This window comes from Callorhinchus milii, unplaced genomic scaffold (assembly GCF_018977255.1).
Source record: "Callorhinchus milii isolate IMCB2004 unplaced genomic scaffold, IMCB_Cmil_1.0 Scaffold3, whole genome shotgun sequence".
Taxonomy (NCBI): domain Eukaryota; kingdom Metazoa; phylum Chordata; class Chondrichthyes; order Chimaeriformes; family Callorhinchidae; genus Callorhinchus; species Callorhinchus milii.
In genome coordinates, this window is record NW_024704744.1 from 84,027,960 (window position 1) to 84,047,487 (window position 19,528).

At 44.4% G+C, this 19,528-nt stretch overlaps 2 protein-coding genes across 5 annotated transcripts in view; one reads left to right on the forward strand and one right to left on the reverse strand.

The window, feature by feature from the left end:
* Nucleotides 1–6,608, forward strand: part of psme4b (proteasome activator subunit 4b) — a 79,647-nt gene extending 73,039 nt beyond the window's left edge. For 3 of the 4 annotated variants that reach the window (XM_042332993.1, XM_007892417.2, XM_007892418.2), the window contains 5 exons: nt 813–968; nt 2,720–2,882; nt 3,077–3,210; nt 4,804–4,942; nt 5,592–6,608. In XM_042332993.1, coding sequence (XP_042188927.1) covers nt 813–968; nt 2,720–2,882; nt 3,077–3,210; nt 4,804–4,938 — 588 coding nt within the window. In that variant the 3' untranslated portion in view covers nt 4,939–4,942; nt 5,592–6,608. Of the gene's footprint in view, nt 1–812; nt 969–2,719; nt 2,883–3,076; nt 3,211–4,803; nt 4,943–5,591 lie in introns of those variants that run through there. The other variant, XR_487784.2, reaches the window with a different exon arrangement.
* An 8,524-nt stretch (nt 6,609–15,132) lies between these two features.
* On the reverse strand, nt 15,133–18,920 carry LOC103177980 (toll-like receptor 6). Its single transcript, XM_042333155.1, has one exon. It carries the CDS (start codon nt 18,918–18,920, stop codon nt 15,258–15,260), a length of 3,663 nt encoding a protein of 1,220 aa, XP_042189089.1. The 3' UTR covers nt 15,133–15,257.
* Nucleotides 18,921–19,528: the final 608 nt, after the last annotated feature.

Consider the following 19,528-nt stretch of genomic DNA (forward strand, 5'->3'; position numbering starts at 1 on the left):
GGGTCTCCAAAACAGACAACATGTCCATAATGGATGGTCTTTCTCAGACTACATGTTTTAGCGTTAATTATGTTCATGGGTCAAAAGAGCTCATTCAAGATATTTAGCAATCCTTGAGGTTTGTTGGGTGCTCTTGTGAGTTGAACGAAGCAAGAGTTAATTTTAGGATCTGCCCTCCATTTCAAGGTATAGAAAAGGCTGCATCTTTGGGAGGTAAAGTGACATTTTGCATTCTATAAATCGGATGCAGTTTTAGCATATATTGGATTAATTATATATTTGTTTTTATTTTTTTAGGGGAAAAAAACAATTCAGTAACAGAACCTTTTGAGCAGAATTTTATAGGAGGTGCAATCTAATACTTTTAAAAAAAAACAAAAATGAAAGCCAATGTATCAAATTAATATTCACTTGATGTTAAAAGTGGTATATTCATAAATTGTATCCTTTTAGGCTTCTTTCTGTGCTTACATTTGCTGCCCTGAATTCTCCAGTCAGAAGTGTGCACCATCCTCTTTTCTGTGGACCATCTCCATAGCTGCCATTGGTTGGTTATCTGGCTCATAAATTAGGGGCAAATTCTTGTATTGTATTTCTTCTGAGATGACACTTGACCTTTCTAAGACTGGGTGGAAACAAGTGAAGCTCACCCACTGATAGAATCTGTTGAAGCCACCAGGAGTCCTGAGACTCAAACGTATGCCTCTGAGAGACAGATTCTCTCACTTGTACTGTTAGATTGCTTAACTTACTTTTTTTTAAACATTTCTGTTCAAGATTATAATCATTTACTCATTTGCTTTTTCTTCCAGATAGCAGAGAGCAGTTCATGGCATGCAAAGTACACCGTACTAACCTACCTCCAAACCATGGTGTTCTACAATCTGTTTGTTTTTCTACACAATAAAGTAGCCATACAAGACATAAGTTGGCTGATTATAAAACTGTTAGAAGATGAACAGTTAGAGGTATGAAAATTCACACTGCAAAAGAGAATTATTGCATGGTTTGGATGTGCAAACTTGAGAAATGTCGCTTACTCCTGCCATTTTTTCTTCTTTCGGCATACAATAAAAGCGCTCTAAGACGCCGTCCAGCGTGGAGGGCGCTATATAAATCCAGTTGTTGTTGTAATGAGGGTGCAAATAAACTCCTTTGTACAATAAGTACAAAGGAGTTTATCAGTTCCAATGATGCTCGTTCAACCCAAAAATACAGTCACTACATTCTACAGTAACATCAAATAAGGCGCAACATCAAATGCAAGAATTATTTTATCATTAAAAATGACCTGTGGTGACTGATTAAAAACCCCTGCTCTCTAGTACAGCCTGAAAAGATACTTGTTTATTTTATCCAATTGTTTATCCAATATTTTTCAATTTGTTCAATTCAACATTGCAGAGAAACTATCTTTCAGCATTATAACCAGAAAGTAAATAAATGGTAAATTGGAGGTAATCTTGCAGTGTAGTTTTTTAAAAAATCCTCAGTATAACAAGGAAAGCTTGAAATCTAAAGCTCAGAGCACAAACTTTAACTCTTAGTGGCAATGTACAAGTTGATTTACATTAAAGTGTGTGCTCTGAGTGTGGGTTGCACCATTGTAATTGGGTTTAGAAATGACCAGGACTGTCAGTAATGAAAACTGGAACTGTAGTGCCCTCATTTCAGATATGGCCTGGAATTCCAGAGGTGGCTTCTCGAGAACTTCCAGTGTCAAAACTAAAAAATATTGAAACGTGTTTGCAGCACCAACTTATTGCAGTTCATGAGTTGATCCATAATGAATATCGTTCTTTCTTAGCTATGTCTCAAAACAATTTTGCCCACAAATATACAGTCAATTCACTTTACAGCATATTCTGTGAAGCGCTTTGGGACGTCTAGAAGACGTGAAAAGCGTTATATCAAATGCAAGGATTATTATTATTAGTTGTTTCACTTTTTCCAGAGCTCTATATTGGACATTGCAAGTGATGGGATGGGGTGGAGAATGTGCAAACCAAATTTTCTATACTGAGTGCTCTAATCACTAAGCTACAGGACTCCACAAGTCCTAAACTGTTGCCCGCACCATGCGAATCGTCACTCAATAGCGACTAAAAACAAGGCACTGATTTGGAATTGACTCACTTGGACTGGTGTGATTGTTCGGCAGGCCACTTCTTGAAGGGCCACTTCCGACCCGCAAGCCATGGGTTGGGCACCGCTGACTTAGACATTACACTTACCAGTGGGTAGGTCAGAAACTAGTGCACTGACTGAAGAAATGATGCTTTCCTCACAGAATCGGAATTGCACTTGGTTTTGTGTTCCTGAAAACTCAAAATCAAGGGAAGTCATGAAGAGGAGATACCAATAAAGACATTTCTCTCCAACAGAACACTGATATGACAAATGCCAGCTATCTTTAGAAATCCAGAATCTTAATTTAGTTGCAAGGCAAATTCAGTTCTACATTTTCATTTTCACATGAATTCACAATTAAGAGCTCACCAGAGGCGAATTTTGTTTAATGTCTCCTTTCTGTTATGACTTAAAAGTCATTTGAACACTGACTACTGTTCCTGCTGTTGTAAACTGATAAAATTTGAATACTACTCAGCCTTGCTCTGGTATTGAATACAGGGATGTGGTCATGTTTGTTAAAGGGCATGGATGACGTGTTGGAGACATTATTGAGCAGTGCATACTGACTGCATATCTTTTTTCACAGGTAAGAGAAATGGCTGCTACCACCCTGAGTGGTCTGCTTCAGTGCAATTTCCTGATAATGGATAGCCCCATGCAGACTCACTTTCAAAAGCTCTGCAAGACTAGGCTTCCAAAGAAGAGGAAGAGAGACCCAGGAATGGTGGTGGATACCATTCCACCAGCAGGTAAGATAAAATTATATTGTGATCATATCAGAAATACCTTTTCTAGAACATAATAATCACATCAAATTATTTTTATTTCATTGTGCTGTTCCAGAAAGCCAATTTGCAAACTATTATGAAACGCTGGAATGCATTGCAAAAGAAATTGATTAATGAAGTCTGATGAAAAATGTACAATATTTTTCTTGCTATAGATTTGGTTCGACGCCATGCTGGAGTGCTAGGACTAAGTGCCTGCATTTTATCCAGTCCTTATGAAGTACCCACTTGGATGCCACAGCTTTTGATGGATCTCAGTGCACATCTAAATGATCCACAACCTATAGAGGTAAAAAGAGTTGCTGTTTAAGGGAGCTATACTTCTTAGGGCTCTGTGGTGTACATTAAACAATCTTACTCATTAAGGTGTGCTTTGTTAGCGAGCCTCCAATAGAATCAGAAATTTCAAGGTAGATCTTTCAATCTCACTTTCTCTTCATTTCCCTTATTAATATTCTTCCCTTCGCAGAACATAAGAAATGCTAGGCGAAAAAAAGACCAAGGTCCATCTGGTTCGCCTTCCACCTTCCTGGCGGGCGCTTGCACATATGTCCCAACGACCTCAGTACTATATCCCATAATGTTATTTCCTAAAAGAAATCTTATCTAAACTATCAAAGCTGGAGAATTGCACATAAGTCAAAGAGCTTGACAGTATTTGGATGCCACTTCTGGCTCCTGTATTTATTTTGAATGCAGATGTGCAAATGAATCTGGCATGTAGGGTAGTGATCACTGGAAGAACAGTGTCCCATAATCGTCATCTTCTGTTGTACTGCTCCTCTGGTGCAGAAGGTACTAGCTAAACACACCATCTCATATGACACTTCCAGATAACTCTTGTCTCTCACTACCTCTAAAGCACTCCAGGTCCATACAGCATGAATCTTCTAGCCTCCAATTAGAGAGTAACATCAAGGTTCAATGCTACACATTGTCCTGAAGCTGGTGACATCAACCATATCCATGGTACTAGCCACAAAACTCCTTGTAGACTTTTTCCACATTGGTTTGCAGAGTGTTTTGTTGTCTCAAAATATTGGCTCAAGGAGATAATGTCTCCAGATCTATTTGTGAAAATGGGGATACAGATTCTGCAGTAGTCTTCTCTAACCCTGCTAATGAGAATAGACCATAAGACGTAGGAGCAGGAGTAGGCCATTCGGCCCCTCGAGCCTGTCCCGCCATTTAATAAGATCATGGCTGATCTTCTAACCTAATTCCATTTACCCGCCCTATCCCCATATCCCTTAATCCCTCTATCCTTTAGAAATCTATCAACCTCAGTCTTAAATATGTTCAAGGACTGAGCATCCACAGCCTTCTGGGATAGAGAATTCCACAAATTCACTACCCTTTGAGTGAGGAAATGTTTCCTCAACTCAGTTCGAAAAGGCCGACCCATAATTTTGAGACCATGCCCCCCAGCTTAAGATTCTCCAACCAGGGGAAACAGTCTCACGGCATCTACCCTAGCAAGATCCTTAAGAATCTTATAGATTTCTATAAGATCACCTATAATTCTTCTATATTATAGAGAATATAGGCCTAGTTTACTCAACCTATCCTCATAGGCTTAACTTTTCTTTGTGACCAGGTGGTTTGATATCTGCAACTACCTTGCTGTGCTACTTTGAATTCTTTCTGCAGTTCTGCCTCTCTTCTACACTCCAGTTCCAAAGGCATATTGCAGATAAAACTGAGACTGCTTATCCTTCAGATAAACATAAGAAAAAAAAATCAGAATTGGAAGGATGAAACCTTAATATCAGCATTGTATTGGTCGAGAGGTTTCCAAATTAATTTTTGTTTTACTATGTTCTTAAAAGCTAAAACTTATTCTGCAAAGACTGAGATCTTTCTAATTCTGCATTGCCCACAGATGACTGTGAAGAAAACATTATCAAATTTTCGAAGAACTCACCATGATAACTGGCAGGAACATAAACAGCAGTTCACAGATGATCAATTAGTAGTTCTTACAGACCTCCTTGTGTCACCATGTTATTATGCCTGAGAAGGTAGGATATTGGTTGAAATCCAACTTTTACTGAGTCTTACTCCTTTGATTCCTTTAATTCCCAACTTCAAAGAGCATATCCCCACGTCTCATATTTCAGAGATCATCCATATTTTCTTGCCTTTTCACCAACAATTTGCTGAATTATGGGTAATTTGCTCTCAGAATCATTGCACTCACGAGGGAGTGGTTTGAGAATTGAACCCTCAGTTCCTTAATATATTTATTAATATAATATATTAATGATATTCCTTAATATCAGTATGGTCACAATTTAAGCCTTTGCTCCATGTACTGATCTGAACCCATCTGGGGTGTTCGGCCCCTCATTAGTATAAGATCTTTTGAAATCTCCAATATTAGTATCACGTCCGCAATCAGTAATGTAGAGGTATAAGGATGAAAGTTTTTAACCATTTTTAATTATGGGGTGATCAGTGGCAATAAGCTAAAAATGCATATAGTCAGGGTATATTGCAATATTAGATATTTTACTGGCGGTGTTACATACTTCATATTAAATAAAACTACAATATTGGTGGAGGAGAGGAAAATAAAATTATTGTGTTCCAAATGTAACCTGACCGAGAGAGATATCCTTTCATGTTAGTAATCACACGATACATCTCACCACAATTTTTTTCTTTCAGATACTAGGTTTGCTGCCACTAATGAAAAGAAGAAATAGTTATATCACAATTGAACGGAGGACATTTATTTTGTACATACACCTGAAAATGTCGTTAAGTGCATGTCTTCTTAAGACCCAAGAAAATGCGAATACTATAATTTTTTTTGTTCCCTTAAAAGATATGCAGACCTTTTTCACTCAAAATACATAGAAATTTAGCAGAAATTGTGTACGTATGTAAATGTGTTTAGTAGAATTTTCACTTTGTTTTTAATATACAGAAAGTAGTTTTGCTTATCTATAGAAATACTGTAATTAAACAAAAATCACACTGCTGAATTTGTAAAATCTTGTACAGTTTTTGCTCAGAACACCCATAATTTCTTGACTGCTCTTATGACAGCTCCTCTGCCTATTTAATTTACATATTTCATATCCATGTTATATGTAGAGCTGTAAAAGAATATGTAAAAACTGTAGACTTAAGATTAGCTAATTCATTTGTACAAAATGTAATCTTTACGGAGATGTAGCATTGTGATATTTGTTGTAAAGCTTCACTTGTAGAGGCATTGGTGTGGACTTAATAGTGGTTCTGTCTTCTTCAGATCATGCGCTGGACTCATGGTGGTTTTTAGAGTTAACTTTGAGGGGAAAAATGGATTTGACACCTGTTTTGCTAAACTTTGCAGGGTTTATCATGCTCATGGTATTGGTGTGTTTACAGTAATTTAATTTTAATGAGTGTTTCAACATCTTCAATCTTTTTATCCAATTTTTTTTAAATTTGTTTTTGTAATGATTAAACATTTAGTTCTGGTATGTGATGTGGTGCCACCAAATGTACCATCCTTTGTTGAATAAACAACAGGTACAATGATAAACCGTGGATAAAAGTTCAGGTCATATTGCTGTTTGATTGCTCATGATAGCATGTCAAGGACATAACCACTATATAGTGTATTGCCAAAACGGAGTGATTTAGATGTATTGTTTGGTTATTTTAAAAACCAATAAATGGATTGTTTGTAACAAATTTGCATTTTTCTTTGTTGTTCTGTATAGAATTCTAATTTTCAAGACAGTTAACTGAATTGATATGAGTTAAATGTGTTTCACTAAGATAATATGAACCTGAGAATCTTTAGGAACAAGAAATTATTAAACCGAATAATAACTTGCATAGTAATAACTCTTTAAGTAGTTCCTCAATCCAGAAATACATCTAGTTGCCTCTTCAAGCAAGTAAATAAGAAACTGAGCAATAAAAATATTAAAGAATATGGGGAAGAACTGGAAATGGAGATTAATAATAAAGGGTGAAATATAGACATAAAACGTAGCAATGGTAGACACAAATGTCCTGCTCTGTGCTGAAAGTGTTTAACCCAATTTGTACTGTCCAGTTCATTCACCTGGCCTAAAAATGTATTTCTCATACTTATTTTTCTTTGCCACAATGAACAGTTTTGTGGATCAATGTTTATAATATTATAATCAATTGATATACATATTAATCTGGTTATTTCAGCCAATACAATATTTGCAATTTGCGCACTTATATATCAGTCTGGCAGTTAGCAGCAATCTTGACTTTTGAGTCAGAAGGTCCCCACATTGGCCTTGAATTTACATAATCTAAAATAATAATAATCCTTGCATTTGACACTCCATTGCAGTGCAAGGGGATGTTGCCTGGTCAGAGGTGCTGTCCTTTGGATGATACGTTAAACCGTGGTCCCAACTGCCTGTGCAGATGAATGTTAAAGATCGCATAGTACGATTCGAAAAGAAAGAGTGTCTTCCCGTGTCCTGGTCAACAAATCCCAAAATAAAATTGGTAATTTTATGCTGATTGTGGGACATTATTGTGCGAAATTGGCTGCCGCATTTCCCTAAAAATAGTCACTACTTTACAGTAAGTCCTGTGAAGAGCTTTGGGACTTCTTCCTAACACGAAAGGGGCTATACCAAATGCAAGGATTATTATTTTCAAAAGAATACTGAGTAAATCTGAGAGAAGAACGAGGATCATTTCAGGAATTCTACTCTAAATTCTTCAGACTCATTTGAGAAATGAAGATTGAAAGACAGCCCAGATGCTTAAAATAAAAGGCATGGACAATGCGGGAGTTTGCAGTTGTTTAAACTTGAACAGTGATTACAAGCTTCAAGACAAGTATACAATTAACAAACCAAGCCTTGGCTATTGCAAACCTGCACTGAGTATTCTCTGGAATTTAGGTAAGCAGGATGCAATCCTACAGGGAGCGCGTGCATTCCAATAAATATCTCCGAAATTTCCATGTGTAGGTGGGATTGGTTTAAACTTTAGATACTCTTTAGCATGGATGATAGATTTCCGCATGTGTCAGACACTAGGCTGACCCAAAAAACACGCGGACACAAGTAATCAAAATATACAGTCAATTCACTTTACAGTATATCCTGTGAAGCATTGAGATGACTCGAAGATGTGATAAGGTGCTATATCAAATGCAAAGAATATTATTATAATTATCCTTTTCATTCTTGATCGACTACTTGATTCCCCCTTGTGTTCCGACAGCTCTTTGAAGCGGGCAGAAAGAAAGAGATTGCCGCGTCCGCTCCGGTTCCCAAGACGATGTCTCTGCTCTCTCATTTCGCATTCTCAATACAAGATGTGAATTTTCAATAGCATTCTCCCCCCCACCTTTATCACACAACTTTGCATTCTGCAAAGTAACTGTAAAGCGGGAGAGAAAATAGACCACCTTCAAAAATTCCCTGTGCCTTTGATCTGTAACTCCCCCCTCCCCCCCCGAAACGATCACAATACATAAAAAGCGATGATATCAGCTGTAGATGTTTGGTGCAATGCGCATTTGCATTGGTTAAATCGCTTGCTTCGTGGACATCTTTTCCTGCTAACCTGCTCAGTGTGTCACTGGGAGACTTGCTCAGGTTTATAACTGACTGCCGTTTGTACCTTCACGTTGTGCTGAAGGAGGGGAATCCGAAACTAGAAATTTACGGGTCGCATAATTGTTCTATCGCCTCCGTTTCCTGAAGGTGCGTAAGAATGTACTACACACAGTATTGAGCACTGCAGTGTAGAGTAGTCGACTCTTATTTGGAAATTTACGCGCGAGCACTTAGATTTTAGATCAATTTGACAAGACTCATTGAAGCCATTTCACTCTACAGATCCAATGTGTGGTTCCAGCGCCAAAGAACTGCTGTTTTAATTTTTTTTTAAAAAAAGAAAAGTTTTAGAAATGCATTTTGACATTTCATGAAAAAGGAGCAACAAAATCCTACTTACAAAACCACTTGCAGGTGTTTTCCCCGATACAACACTTACAATTGTTTTCCAATTGCATTAAAATGTTTTTTTTTTAAAAAACAAATCCTGGTCCGGGAAGTATTGTCATTTTAATTGGGAGTTGCATTAAAAATTTTTTTTTTCCCCCAAAAAAATAAGTCATCGCGTTGCCCTTTTACTTCGGAGCAAATAATGATTCGTTTATCTTTTTTTTAAAAAAATGTGTTTTATTTTTTTAAAACAAACTTTGGAGTAAAATTGGACATTGCAAACCAAATGGGTCGATTTCAGGCGAGAACGAGTGGGATCGGTGAAAGGGAAAGGGGGAGAGTGGGGGGACAGGAGATGCTTTCTGGCTCTCAACAGGGGGTAGAGGGTGGAGGGGGAGGGGAGAGGGGGGGGGAGGGGGGGGGGAGAGGGGGAGGGGAGGGTAGGGGGTGGAGAGGGGGGGAGTGGAGGGAGAGGGGGTGGAGGGGAGAGGGGGTGGGGTGGAGGGGAGGGGGGAGAGGGGGTGGAGGGGAGAGGAGGAGAGGGAGGGGGGGTGGGGAGGGGAGGAGAGGGGGTGGAGCGGGGAGGGGAGGAGAGGGGTGGAGCGGGGTGGGGTGGAGAGGGGAGAGGGGATGGAGGGGAGAGGAGGGGAGGGGGGAGAGGGGAGGGAGGGGGAGGGGGAGAGGAGGGGTGGAGGGGGGAGTAGATAAAGATCGATTAAGGGTTTTAGCTCAACCCATTATGGCTTCTTTTTTTAAAAAAAATTGACACTCAGTTGGGGATGTGCTGGAAAATGTCACAGGTTTTATTTTATATGGGGCGATCCGATTGACTTAAAAGATTCAGGGTTGGGAGCATATTTTGGTGTGTTTGCGGGTAAATCACTGTGTGTGGGGGGTGAGGGGGTGAGTGAGGGGGGGTTCGAAATAAAGAGAAAAAATGATATGTTTGTAAACAATTTCCATTTCTACAGAATAGTATCAAAACACCAACCTCGTCGGTTGGGGCGAGTTGAGAAGGTGAGGGGGTGAGGGGTGGGGGTGGGGGGTGGTGGTGAGGGTGGGAGGGGGTGAGGGGTGGGGTGGGGGGTGAGGGGGTGGGTGGGGTGGGGGGGGTGAGGTGGGTGGGGGTGAGGTGAGGGGGGTGGGGTGAGGGGGGGGGGTGGGGGTGAGGGGGGAGGGTGAGGGGTGGGTGGGGGGGGTGAGGGGTGGGGGGGGAGGGGTGAGGGTGAGGGGGGGGGGGGGGGGGGGTGGAGGGGTGAGGGGGTGGGGGGGGGGTGAGGGGGGTGGGTGGGGGGGGGGGAGAGGGTGAGGGGGTGAGGGGGGGTGGGGTGGGGTGGGGGGTGGGGGGGGTGTGGTGGTGGGGGGAGGGGGGTGAGGGGTGGGGTGAGGGGTGGGTGGGGGGGGAGAGGGTGAGGGTGGGGGGTGAGGGTGGGGGGGGGGGTGGGGGAGGGGGTGAGGGGCTGAGGGAGGGGGTGAGGGGCGTGAGGGGGGGTGAGGGGGTGAGGGGGTGGGGATCAAAACACTTAAAGGTTTTTTTTTAAAAAAGAATCGGGAGCTGGAAAGCCATATCGTTTTGAGAGCGAAAATAGTTGTATTTCTTATTGTTGTTGTGTTATCGGCACTACGGAGCTCTGATGCGTTTAAAACACAAAGAGAGCAAAACACCTGATGATTGCTGCTGTTGTTGTTGTGTATTATTGGGGGGAGTACTGAACCAAAGAATTGCCTTTGGAGATCATTATTATATGAACATATAAATCTATATCTCTGTGTGACGGTGCTGCTTGTGGTCTGTGCAGGCGCTGCCCGACACGGAGGAGCGGTTCGATGGCTCTCGCGGTGAACCGGGAGGATCGTGTCACCGGCTTTGGAGGGAGGGGATGAGATGAACCTCACAGGGAGCGGCTCAGCCTCGCCCTCTCCCCCGGCCCCAGGAGGGGGGGCAGCGGGGCAGAGCCCGGACAGCGGCGCCGACAGCTCGGCCCCCGGGAGCCCGGCGGCGGCGGCGCTCGCCCCGGGGCTACTGCTCCTGATGCTGGTCTTCTGTGTGGGCACCTACGGTAACATGGCGGCCCTGGGGTCCTCCTGCCGCCGCCCGGCCCTCAGGAGGCTCGGGGCCGACTCGGCGGTGGTGGTGGAGCTGCTGCTGCTCAACCTCAGCTTCTGTGACCTCTTCATCTGCTGCGTGACGGCGCCCATGTTCGCCTTCGTGTGGCTGCGGGACGGCGGGGAGGCGGGAGGCGACGGCGTGTCCGAGGCTTTCTGTCTGGCCTTCCACCTGAGCAGCGCCGGCTTCACCCTCGTCTCGCTCGAGTCGGCGGCTTGTATCGCGCTGCACCGCCTGCGCTCGGTGCTGCTCGGGCGGCCCGGAGGCGGCGGCGACAGCGCGGTCTCACTGGGCCTCACCCTCAGCCTGACGGCCGCGCTGTGGGTGACCAGCTTCGCCCTGGCCCTGGCCGCCCTGAGCGGGAGGGGGGGAGGAGGGGGCCTCGGGCCGTGCAGCGCGACCCTCCCCGAGGCCGGGGTGAGGGGAGCTGGAGGCGGGGATCAGCCGCTCACCCTCACCGCCCTCCGGCTGTACGCGGCCGCCTTCGCCTTGTGCGGCGGCACCGTGTCCGCCTCGTACACGCTGATCGCGCGGGCGCTCCGCGGGGGACGGGCGAGGAGGACGGGAGCCGAGGGCGAGGAGGCCGGGGCCGGGGTCGGGGCCGAGGCCGAGGCCTGGCGGCAGCTCCACAGCGGGAGCCGGAACCGCGACCGACTCCAGCGGCCGCGGCCTCTCTCCGCCGAGCAGCGGGCGGGGGCGGGGGCGGGACCGGGCTGTGCGGTGACCCTGTCGGGGGCCAAGGACTCCCAGGCGGTGGCCTCCTGCGCGGTGATGTCGCTCTCGGCGCTGCTGTGTTACCTGCCGCTGGGGGTGTGCCTGGTGCAGGAGGCCCTGTCTCCCCGCGGCGCGGGCTCCCCCCCGGGGCCCGGGCAGCTCAGGCTGTGCGGCCTCGCGCTGGTCATCCTCCAGTCGGGGCTGAACCCGTTCATCTGCTCGCGGGGCAGCGCCGCGCTTCGCCAGCGGGTGTCCGGCTCCGTGCGGTGCCTGGGCCGCCGCTGCTGTCGGCGCAGCGCGAGGCCGAGCAGAGGCAGCGCCCGTCTGGAGACCGACAGCAGCGACGGGTCGCCCGGTCACCGAACCCTCTGGGCGGCGGGCGGACTGTGCCCTGAGGCGCGGGGCGGTGCGGGGGTGGGAGTCGCTCCTCCGCCCCCGGTGTGCGCGGACACGGGCACCGGGCGCTCGTGAGCGCACCCACCGCACCCGCTGTGCGGGCAGTCAGCCGCTCCGGGCCGCCCGGCAGCGGCCCTCCCGCTGGGGACCGACACTCGACTCCTCCATCACCTTTTGGTTGTGCCAAACCACCTGTTGCTCTGCATTGCCCACAGCGCAGGTAAATACCAGGCCGTGCCCCCCCACCCCCCCCGAGCCGTGCCCCCCGAGCCGTGCCCCCCGAGCCGTGCCCCCCCCCCCCGAGCCGTGCCACCCCGAGCCGTGCCACCCGAGCCGGGGACCCCGAGCCGTGCCACCCCGAGCTGTGCCCCCCCCCCCCCCCCGAGCCGGGCCCGACCCCGAGCCGTGCCACCCCGAGCTGTGCCCCCCCCGAGCCGGGGACCCCGAGCCTTGCCACCCCGAGCCGTGCCCCCCCGAGCCGTGCCACCCCGAGCCACACCCGGGACCCCGAGCCATGCCACCCGAGCCGTGCCACCCGAGCCGTGCCTCCCGAGCCGTGCCTCCCGAGCCGTGCCACCCCGAGCCGTGCCACCCCGAGCCGGGGACCCCGAGCCTTGCCACCCTGAGCCGTGCCCCCCCCGAGCCGTGCCACCCCGAGCCACACCCGGGACCCCGAGCCATGCCACCCGAGCCGTGCCACCCGAGCCGTGCCACCCGAGCCGGGGACCCCGAGCCGTGCCACCCCGAGCCGTGCCACCCCGAGCCGGGGACCCCGAGCCGTGCCACCCCGAGCCGTGCCACCCCGAGCCGTGCCACCCGAGCCGTGCCACCCGAGCCGTGCCACCCGAGCCGTGCCCCCCGAGCCGTGCCCCCCGAGCCGGGGACCCCGAGCCGTGCCCCCCGAGCCGTGCCACCCGAGCCGTGCCACCCGAGCCGTGCCCCCCGAGCCGGGGACCCCGAGCCGTGCCCCCCGAGCCGTGCCACCCGAGCCGTGCCACCCGAGCCGTGCCTCCCGAGCCGGGGACCCCGAGCCGGGGACCCCGAGCCGTGCCTCCCAAGCCGGGGACCCCGAGCCACACCCGGGACCCCGAGCCACACCCGGGACCCCGAGCCTTGGCTCCTGCCAACCCGCGCCCAGTCCTTTCAGGAATTCGGCGGACGGGACAATAATAAGAATAATAACAATCCTTGCATTTGATATAGCGCTTTTTACGTCTTCTCGACGGCCCAAAGCGCTTCACAGAATCAACTGTAAAGTGGGATTGACCACTTTATTGACCACGTAGACCTGTGGGCGAACGCGGCAGCCAATTGCGCACCAGTGGTGTCCCACGAACGGTCGTGGATTGAAAATGACCAATTTATTATTGTTTTTGGTTTTGGAGGGATTATTATTAGGCTCTGTGTGGAGTAAGGAAACTTGCCCAAGGTTTCGCCCTCTGCCTGGAATTGAACTCAGGTCTCTCGCTTGCAAAGCGAGTGCTCTAACCACTGAGCTACAGGACTCCACATGTGTCCCTCCGGGGAGAGCGCGCGCGCGTTCTGTTCCAGCAGTCTTCTCTGGGGTTTTCAGGTGTAGGTGGGGTGCACCTGAGCGGGGTTTGGATACTCCTTATAATGGTTTCCGCACCTGTCGACAGTTCAATCGGCATCGTTTTTAAGTAGCTAATTTACGATATTAAGACTTCCCATCCAGTCATTCTGCCCATCCTGTACTTAACACTGACTCGCCAAGGATCAACTCAGATCGAGGGCGAAAAGCAGTGGAAGTGTGCCGGAGAGTTAAGTTGTATGCAATTAAATGAGAGGATGACAGTGAAGTTGTTGAGACTGTTTAGCATTCCTGTTGTGACGCATTTGTGTCCCAGAAAATCACTGAGATAAACTGTACCTATTTGATTGCCGATGGATAGTGATACTCAACACTTATTACATTTCCCCTCTTTTTATTTTAAAAGCATTTTCGTAACAAAACACACCCAAGAGTACCTGAATGTCAAGTCCAGAAATATATACATTTTAAAAAGAAAACAATGATCGGATCATATTAAACACATAAACAAATATGCAAATAACCTAAGCAGTCAGCTAGAATGCAGTAATCTATACAATAAGAAGCCCTGAGCTGGTGCCAGTTCTGCTCAACGTTACAGTATTATCTGAAGGAAGTGCCAATGAATCAAACCTAACCTCTCATTTCAGTGCAAGCACTCCAATACAACATCAAATATCCATTTTCTTTTCTCCAGTACAAACAGGAGAGACGCATAGCACATAAGGTGAGGGTGGGGGGCGGGAGAGAATACAAAAATAGAGACAGAAATAAGTAATTTATGCTAATAAGAGAATTGTAGTTATGGACATTTTTTGGTGCACACATCAGGTGTAGGTTGCATCTGCGTGGTATTTTTGACAACAGGTTTATTGTGAATGTTTCAGAGCGATAGTGAGTCAATTGCTAAATCAAATCAGCTGTATTAGGAATAAGTCTTCCTGTTTTAAGAGCTGTTGCAATTTGCTCAGCTTTTGAGGAATTGGTTGGAAGGTGGGATTTCCTCCAGCTTGTATCAGAATTGATTCTTTGCTTCTACCCAGTGTTCTGCAATTGACAAAATATAAGCAAATTCAACAGGTAATGTGGAAGCTGTATAAATGAGAGAAACAGTTGTACTTTGTAAAAAAAAATCTTTTTCAGAGCAAGTTGGACTGCATTTAGTCTTCTCAGGTTGTGTGGATTAGAGCTGGATGAGAGAACAGTAATTACTTTATAGCTGTTCTCATTGGAGTACTATAAAAGATGCACTCCATCTATATATAGAATACAGTAAGCATTTTATTAAAAATGTGTATATGTAATATCTTCGAGATAAAGGTATTCATACCTTTATTGGATTTTCACACTGAATCCACATTATTTAGGATCTGAATGAAAAAGGGTTTATGTAACCCTCTTTGTTGGTTGGGAGTGAGGGAAGAGGCAGAAACCATTCACAATTAGAAGAGACACATTATTGTTAATGAGTATTTATGTAGTGTATTATGTAGGGGGGAGAAGGTAACCATAGGTGCGATCAAAGAGATGGGTTTTAAAGTGGGATTTGAAGATAGATAGGGAAGGTGTGAGGTGGAGGGATAGAGCCAGAGGTTGGGGGGCAATTCACACACAGTTCTTTAAACAATAGGTTTGTTTGTAGTTTTCAAAACGGTAGTGAGCTGGTGCCAGAATATTGTCTGTTTGTGCTCTTCTGGGCTCCATTTTAAGTATGTCTTCCTGTTTAAGAGCTTCCGCAGTTTGCTAAATTTCAGAGGCACTGTGTGAGGAGGGAGTTCCTCCAACACAACCATAATTAGTGAGTCTTCATTCGCATTCAGTATTCGATGTTCAGCAAAGTACAGCTCATATTGACACCAGCAACTAGTAACAAAACTAGTTGAGAGAACAAAAATGACTTTATGGCTATTCTCAATACAGTTAAAGATGTTCCCCAGTATTGGGTGACCTGGCTTGAAGTCTCGCTCATGATAGCATATTTGAAATCCTTCCGATTCAAGTTGTCGAACCATACATGCTTTCACCCAGTCAGCATCCTCTTCACTGTATGACACAAAAGCATCATACTGTTTATTCTCTGGCCGCTTCTCATAGACCCTCCTTTTCGCCATGCACCAGTACCAGCCCATTTTAACATACCATGGGCCATCGTAATGCCAGCACAGACCTGTGATCAGTAATGTCAAAATGACTGCACCAGCCATTGCAATTGCCACTTGGAGTACAGGTGTGCAATGCAACAGTGAAAGGCCATGGTCCTTAACTTGCTGTCCTCTTTTCTGTTGTGGGAAAGAACATAGGATCTTGTCCCAGCCTTTTACTTCTAACAGCGGGCGATTAACAAAATTGTTTGCAAACCAGAATAAGTCACAGTTACAAAAGAAGGAGTTTCCTTCAATGTTCAGAAATTCTAAATGAATTAAATGGCTGAATGTTTCTTCGGTTATTGTTGTGATAGCATTGTGGCTGATGTCCAGAGTCAATAATGAAGGGGGCAGGCATCCCGGCTGCAAGTAGGAGATCTTATTAAATGACAGAAACAGAGATTCCAGTTCTGAAAGCTGTTCAAAGTCTTCGGAAAGAACGGAGATCATATTGTAGCTGGCATCTAGTTCCACAATTCTGCGTGGTAAATTCTTATGATCCAATTTAATTATTAGATTTCTTGAAATGTTCAGGGATATCAGCTCTGTCATGTTTTCTCCAAAATCAGAAGGCAGTTTTGCTATTTTGTTCCCACTTAAATCAATCTGCTCTAATGTTAAAGGAAGGCTTTTAACATCAATATAGTCCATATTGTTGTTCTGAATTCTTAACACTGTTAAATTGAACAGGTTCTTCAAACATGTTGGAAGGCTTTGTAGCTGATTGTTATTTATATCTAGATAAGATAAAGGAGATGAAAAACAAGGCAAACTGGGAATGTCATTGTCACTTAGCTTCATGTTTTGAAGGTGTGGAAGGTCATGAACAAAGAATTTAGGAAGATCTACAATTGAAGAGTTTCTCATATCTAAATGCTTAATTTTCTTTGGCAGGCTTATTATTGGATTTTTTGTTGTATTAACATATGACCTCATAGTAATTGAAATTGTGGAGTCAACTGTTACTTGAGAACAAGAAGGGAATGCACAATAAATGTCAGAAAACCCAACACATTCTTTTAATTGAAATATGAAATGGTTTCCTCGCAAATATAGTGTTTCTAAATTGGGTAGGAATTTAAATACTTCTTTGAAAATTTTTGAAATATTTGTGAATGACAGATCAAGCACCTCCAATGAAGACGGAACACATAACTTATCCAAGGTGTTAAATGGATTGTTACTAATGTTTAAAAACAAAAGCTTGTTTGATTTAAATCCGCATATAATATTGTGATTCCCTTCACTTAAATATATGCGATTATGGCTGGCATCCATTCTGCTTATGTTTTCCATTACATTTACAATAGACATAAGAGAGAGTAAATCAATTTTCAGGTTATTATTAAAGATTTTAAAATCAGTTACAGCATCCAGTGATCGGCATTTGGGCAGGGGTAGTTCCTGATTCCATGAGCTGTAATTACTTATTTTACCACTGGATAAATCAAGTACTGAATTTTCAACAGAAGAGCACATATCAATAAATTTTGTACCCCAGCTTAATCTGATTAGGTCATGATTATACTTTGTAAGCACAGTACTAAGATGTAGCAAGAATAAAGAGTTCATTATATTGCCTTCATCAGGATACGCATCCTCTGGCTGTTCTCTAAGTCGAATACTTATAGCCTGGTTTGAAACATTCTTGTGTCCGTCTGAAACATTCGAACAGAGTTTATAGTCAAGTTTGCATCCATCACAATTACAGTTTGGAAACCATCTAAAAACTCCAGAAAGAGTAATATTTGAAAATGAAGAACAGGGAATTTCCCTCAAAAGTCTTATAATGTCCATCCAGTGATATACACCTTCCAGATGCAAATTATCCACTGGCAATAGAATAAGTCTACTTAAAGTAGACAAAACCTTGGGAGAAAATAGCTTATCAGATGTATACTCTTGAGAAATTTTAAGACTATTTAAATGTCCAGGATGTATTAAATTCCTAGCTGATTTGGATGTATAAAGGCCTCTTCCATTAAATTTGGGTTTATCCTGACTGTCTATGTGTATGTGAAGATGCTTAAGTTTCTCTGTACCTCCAATGTTTACTAAAGCTGTATCTGTAAGGGACAAGCCAGTCAGATCCTTCAACATTTGACCCTGAATAGATGTTATTGAAGTCCCGTGGATCTTCAGTACCTTTAAAGCAGGTGGCAACTCAGGAAAGGTTTGTAATTTTCTGTTGAAAGAGAGGTCTAAAAATGTAAGATTGAGAAGATCCTGGAAAGCACCACGTTCAATATTATTGATCAAGTTGTAAGAAAGGTCCAGAATTTCAAGAGAGCAACATCTCCTAAAGTTCAACTTTGTTATAGCCTTCAAGTAATTGTGTGAAAAATTAAGCCGTTTGACATACTCAGAAATGCGAAATTGTGCGACAGATGTGAGATTTAAAAATGAATAATTGGAAAATACTTCAGAGATATTAACTCTTGAATTTGTTTCCTCATCAGAGGCTAAAATCCCAGCAATGCACGTCTGGAATGTCTGGATTTTTTTCTTCTTTTGTCGGATGTTGGAATTTCCTTCAATAGGTATAAGCTCACGAGTTTCTTGCCGCAGTTCCTCAACTGATAGGTTGGCATGCTCGCATTCCTTAACTTGTCTCTCTTGTTCCGGAGATGTTCGAATTGCGTGCTCACATTCCTGGATTTGTCTTGTTTGTTCAGCAGATGGTGGAATCCGTAGAATATATTCCTGGATCAGTCTATCTTGTTCCTCAGAATTTGGAATCCCACGAATGCATTCCTGGATATCTTTCTCTCGCTTTTCAAATGTTGGAATTGAATCATTGCATTGCTGTTTTTTTCTCTCTTGTTTCTTTGATCCTGGAATCTCAGGAATGTATTCCTTGATTTTTATATAGTTTTCTTTGGAAGTAAGAATCTTATCCATGCCTTCTTGGATTTTGACCTCTTTCTCCTCAGTTGCTAGAATTCCATGTATGCATTCCAGGATTTTTATAGAGTTTTTTTTAGGAACTGGAATCTTATCGATACATACCTTGATTTTTTGGTCTAATGGTTTTAGTGGAATTCCATTCAATTCATTTTCAATTGATGATCTTCTCGCTTCCACAGATGTTGTAAATCCAGCAACACAAAAAACGATAATCAGGCTGGAAATTCTCATCCTAAAACAAAGATTTTAGAAAAACACATTGTTGCAAGTAACATGTTATTTAATGTGTTATTGCTATTTCATGTCTGTATTTATGTTGCCTTATAGAATCCAGCATTCAACTCATTCTCAGAAAATATAAATATATGTAAAAAACCAATGACCTGAAAAATTAGTAGCTATATATGATTGTTTCTGTCAATCTTATGCACCCATCAAGTAAACAGATACTTTTCTAATTTCTCCAATGGTTGAATCACAAATCCTAGACTACAAAAGTTCTAGAAACCTATATTTGATGTTTGTTACCAATATACTGCCTATTTATGTAGTAGATATCCTCCAGTGGAACATGTATGTGGTTGAGGCTCTTGGCTTGAGTTCCATCACTGTATCACTGACCATGGCTGTTGGTGGTCTATATAGGAAATAGGAACAGTAGTCCATTCAGCCCGTCAAGCCTATTCTGCCATTCTATTAGATCATGGCTGATCTGTACCTCAACTCCAACTATTTTTTTAAATAATTGATTTACTCAACTTAGATCTATCTAAGGATATGTCACTGAACAACCACAATGGAGGTTGGAATTGCATTCCTTAGAAAATTAGTATTATTTT